The sequence below is a fragment of the Rhamphochromis longiceps genome, linkage group LG17, assembly GCF_057381845.1.
Source record: "Rhamphochromis longiceps isolate RC_006_pf linkage group LG17, R_longiceps_female_GT1.1, whole genome shotgun sequence".
NCBI classification, from domain to species: domain Eukaryota; kingdom Metazoa; phylum Chordata; class Actinopteri; order Cichliformes; family Cichlidae; genus Rhamphochromis; species Rhamphochromis longiceps.
In genome coordinates this window covers 16,207,559-16,212,463 of record NC_140573.1, presented here as the reverse complement: position 1 = coordinate 16,212,463, position 4,905 = coordinate 16,207,559, and the positions used below count along the sequence as shown (strand labels likewise).

Sequence of the window (4,905 nt, the reverse complement as noted above, 5' to 3'; positions counted from 1 at the left end):
TGACGCTGAGGAGTCAACATCCGATATTATCATTGCTTGTAACCCTGTTTCTTACATCTCCCCATAAAACTAGTCTTAGCGAGGAAAAAAAGCTCATATTCGAATAAGTTTATTCCCCTCTGTGGGAAAGAGTCAACCATGAGCCGAGTTTTGTCAACAGCAAGAACAAGGTCAGACAGCAATTGTCCATTTGGTAAAACAAATACCCGTCTCAAAGCCATATTTTACCGTTGCGGAATGGGGGGAAAACAGACGGCGTTCGCAAGAAGCCAATCGAAAAAAAAAAAAACAGCCCACTCTAACTACCGGTATTGTCAAGAGAAAGATGCGAAAAACAGATGCTTCGCTAGACTAGGATAAAATGAGAGAAGAAGCGGAAGGGGAGTCGCTATCTGTGACAGTTCTACCAATCGCGAGGAAGAATCCGTGAATATTATGTCAGCATTCCGTTCAAACAACGCCGCCGATCAGAGGGCCATCTCGCCAGACCTGTTCATACCTCACCCCGGTAAGTTTTTTTCTTTACGACTTTAAATTATATATCAACAGAGATGTCAATAATTTGATTACTTTCTTTTAGATTTCTACATCAATGATTTCACGCAAGTGGACTACGGTACGTTTAAATAAGTATATACCATTTTTTAAATAAGTTTAGATAGACTTGATTTAACCATGCTCTGATACTTACAGAAACAATCGATAATGCAGTGAGTAACAGCAGAAATCCGGCCGTTTTCCGCGGCGAATTAGAAGCCATATCCCCCGCAGAACCTCCGCCGCCGCCGCGTGGAAGAGAAGACGGCACTATTTTCGTCTCCGCATACCGGGAGAACCGCGGAGAAAAAAGTTTTAAAATCGAAGGTAAACAATATGATGCATTATCAGCCATTTTGTTGAATAACAGGATGTGACGGAGTAATCCGAGTGTGCTATACCGCCCCTCCCGACCCGGAGCAGATTTTTAAAAAGTTTTGCTTTATTTCTCGACAGAGGTAACCGAGAATATACAGACCCCGCCGCAGCGAAAAGAAGAAGAAGAAGAAGAAGACGACGACGTTATTTTCGTCAACGCATACCGGGAGAACTGCAGGAAAATACCTTTTAAACCAAAAGGTAAACAATATGATGCAATATCCGTCATTTCGATAAATATCAGGATGTGGCGGAGTACTCCGAGTGTGCTATACCACCCCTCCCGACTTGGAGTGGTATAAAGAGAGCTAGAAAGTTTTTTTTTTTTTTTTTTTTTTTTTTTATTAAATCTTTCTCTTTTTGTTTTATTTCTCGGCAGCCGAGATTGCGGATTTACCTATTCAAGCCCCCTCCGCTACAGACAATCGCGCGGAGGAGCGAGGTAAATAAAAAGTTTTTTCATTCTCGAAAAATAAGAAGGAGGAGGTTGTTTTCTTAAATCTCTTCTGTTTTATTTCTCGGCAGCCGAGATTGCGGATTTACCTAACCAATCCCCCGCCGCTACAGACAATAGGGCGGAGGAGCGAGGTAAATAAAAAGTTTTTTCATTCTCAAAAAAAAATAAATAAATAAATAAATAAATAAAATAGGAAGAAAATCAGGCTGTTTTCTTAAATCTCTTCTGTTTTATTTTCCCCCCCCGACAGAGACCGATACAGAAAATCAGGCTGAGGAGGAACCGTCCAGATCGCCTCCTCTCAGGAGAGCTCCTCTCGGGAGACTGAGAGGTAATTGACGGGGGGATGAATCGATCCTATTAAACTTCTCTGCTCTATAAAAATAAAAAATGTAAGGTTTAAAAAATACATTCTGTCCGTCTTTTCTTACAGCTCGACGGATGCTTCATAAGAAGAGAATCCTTGAAAACCTCGCTTTCATGTACGCCGTAACAGTTCGCACATATGCATCGATATACAGACACAAGGACCTGTAAAGTAAAAGCATGTAAAAGTCTGTGAATTAAGAAATAAAGAAAATCATGTCGGAAGAACACAGCATTCCTGAGGCTTTGTTGGAAGCCGTGGCAGAATTAAACAGAAACGATGAACATTTAGCCCCACCGTTAGAAAACAATATAGCCCCACCACCAAACGACCCTCTACAACCTTTAGAAAACGCATTGCAGGTCCTCCTTCAAAACATTGAAAACGAGCGGCTTGCCGGTCTACTGAACTTTGACCCTCTGCAGCCGATAGAAAATGCTCTTCAGCTCTACGACCGGCAGCAGGGGGAGCAGCAGGTGGAGCAGCATCATCATCAACAGCCCAGGGAGGAGGAGGACCGGCCTGCGGAGCATCAACAAGGAGGAGGAGGATCTCGGGTACAGAACGATGCGGTGACTCGCCGCGAACATTTTAATAATTTCGAAATAAGGCGAGTATTTAACATTCCCTCTCCGGATGAAGCGAGCGACCTCGCTCAATTTTACCTCAACGTCAGGGATAATTTTGTAGATCTAGCGGATAGGGTCAGACCGGAAGTTAGTCGTAACGACCGGGTTCAACTGGAGATCATCAGCGAGCACGCGCGAAATCACTCTGTTTTTAACGTCGACGATGAAAGCGCTGAAAACATTGTACCGGTTTTTGAGGACCTGCTAGCCAGGCTGATACAATCAAACGGAGCGATCGTCGCAGGCTCTCCCCTAGAAATTGTTGTGCAAGTAATTAGAAATCCTAGAGGCGGTGGCAGTAATGACCCGCGTAAAAAGATTCACAAAATGTTAGACGATGAAATTCTAGTCAAAAAGCGTCGCTGTCTGTACGTGGTAAAAAACAAAAACGATAATCTGTGTTTTGCCATCAACCTGATTCACCTCACTCAACCTCATTTCACAGATAAACAGGCCCTGGAACGCGGCAGAGAGCTGCAGCGTTTAGCGGGGTTGAGCGATCGCACTCAGGTAACTCTCACCGACATAGGTAAATTCGAACAAATACTAAAACGTAAAATCGTCGTGTTTTACCGCCCGGCCGAGGACAGAACTCTTTCATTAATCGAAACAGACTACCCGAACACGCGTCACCCGCTGTACTTATTCTTATTCCGCCATCATTATTACGGAATAAAAAATCTAAAAACATTTTTAGGAATCCAGTACATTTGCAACGAATGTCACCGCGGGTATTATAAAAGAGAGGAACACTTTTGTCAAAACCGCTGCAACCTCTGTTTTGACCCCGCATGCCCCTCTCACTTTCTGGACTCTGTAATCTGTACGGATTGTAACAGATCATGTCGCACACGCGCGTGTTATTTAAAACACAAACAACCTGGAATTCACTCCGGTTCAGACCTCAGCGTTTGTCAACAATTGTATAAATGTCCGGACTGCAAGCGCCTCTCCCGTCGCGGAATGCACAGGTGCACAGCCGCCAGATGTAAAATCTGTCGCGCGGAGCTTCCTCCCGACGACGACGATCAACACCTGTGTTACATCCAACCTTTGAAACATGAAAACTCTGATAACGCTTCCATAATCTTTTATGACTTTGAAACCTTCCCAGACAGGGAGGGGGCGCACGTCCCTTACCTAGTGTGCACAAAATCTCTAGAAGGAGAAGAGTGGCACGCTTACGGTGTAGACTGTGTTGAAAAGTTTCTCCAAAGATACAGAAGGAAAAAATATAGAGAGACCACGTTCGTTGCGCACAACGCGAAAGGGTTTGACAGCTATTTAATTCTAAGTCACCTGGTGGGGGGTGGGATGACGCCCTCTCTCATCATGCAAGGCAGTAAAATTATATGTTTCACAGAATCCGATTTCCTTCTCAAATTCATAGACTCGCTTTCTTTTCTCACCATGCGTCTCAGCGCTATGCCCAAAGCTTTAGGCTTCGAGGACAAATCCAAGGGATTTTTTCCTCACAAATTCAGCTCGCGGGACCGCTTAAAATACTCGGGTCCGTACCCTCCTCCTTCAGATTACGGGGTGGAGCGCATGTCACCTCCCGAAAGGGCAGAGTTTTTGCGATGGCACCGCGAGGCCTCCCGGGGAGTGTTTAACTTTGAAAAAGAATCCCTGTATTACTGCCGAAACGACGTTAATATCCTGAGAGAGGCGTGCGTAAAGTTCAGAGACGGGTTTATAGGCGAAACTAAAGTAGACCCTTTCAGCTGCGTCACTATAGCTTCAGCCTGCATGAAAGTGTTTCTCACCAATTTCCTACCCGAAAACAGTCTGGCCATCCCCTCGCCTGACAACTACGGGCGCAGGTTCAAAGCCTATTCGCACGCGTCCATTCAGTGGCTGGAGTGGGTAGCTCACTCTCAGAAAATTCCCGTTCAACACGCTCTCACATCCGGCGGGGAGAAAAAAATAGGCCCGTACTTTGTCGACGGATACGCGCTGATTAACGGGGAAAAGTGGGTGTGGGAATTTCTGGGATGCTTTTATCACGGCTGTCCAAAATGCTACAGGCCTGAGGAAATCTGCCCTTTGACCCGCGCTCCTTACGGGGACCTGCACGCCTCTGCCGAGGCGAGGCTCCGGGAGCTGAGAAACGTTTACAGAGTCCGCACGGTCGCTCTGTGGGAGCACGAATGGAACGAGATGAAAAAATCGAACGAGGAGGTTATAAATTTTATGCGGAACTACGAAGCCCCGGAACCTCTGTCTCCTCGCTCGGGGCTTTACGGAGGCCGCACTTCGGCCTTGAGACTGCGTTACAGCGCCTCGCCAGGAGAAAATGTGTATTACGTAGACGTCACATCCCTGTACCCTTACGTCAACGCCAAGCGCGCTTACCCTCTGCATCACCCCCAAATCATCAGAGAGAATTTTGCAGACCCTCGCAGTTATTTCGGGCTGATCAGAGCCACCGTTTACCCGCCGCGCGGGCTCTATTTCCCCGTTCTACCGTACAAAACCCCCGGAGGTAAATTAATATTCTCCCTCTGTCGCACCTGCGCCGAGACCAATCAACAAAG

The 4,905-nt window shown here is 46.1% G+C and overlaps 1 protein-coding gene across 1 annotated transcript; it reads left to right on the top strand.

The window, feature by feature from the left end:
- LOC146649466 (uncharacterized) lies at positions 1 to 2,190 on the top strand. Its single transcript, XM_085387101.1, has 8 exons — positions 1 to 508; positions 581 to 616; positions 694 to 864; positions 994 to 1,116; positions 1,295 to 1,357; positions 1,441 to 1,503; positions 1,623 to 1,703; positions 1,806 to 2,190. Exons 1-8 carry the CDS (start codon positions 436 to 438, stop codon positions 1,907 to 1,909), a joined length of 714 nt encoding a protein of 237 aa, XP_085243227.1. The 5' UTR covers positions 1 to 435; the 3' UTR covers positions 1,910 to 2,190.
- Positions 2,191 to 4,905: the final 2,715 nt, after the last annotated feature.

What these genes read in the sequence shown, in the direction of transcription:
- LOC146649466 (XM_085387101.1), top strand. Translation starts at nt 436, where the DNA reads ATGTCAGCATTCCGTTCAAACAACGCCGCCGATCAGAGGGCCATCTCG. An exon ending in AATACCTTTTAAACCAAAAG is followed by an intron (nt 1,117 to 1,294) that starts GTAAACAATATG and finishes ATTTCTCGGCAG; the next exon opens with CCGAGATTGCGGATTTACCT. An exon ending in CAATAGGGCGGAGGAGCGAG is followed by an intron (nt 1,504 to 1,622) that starts GTAAATAAAAAG and finishes CCCCCCCGACAG; the next exon opens with AGACCGATACAGAAAATCAG.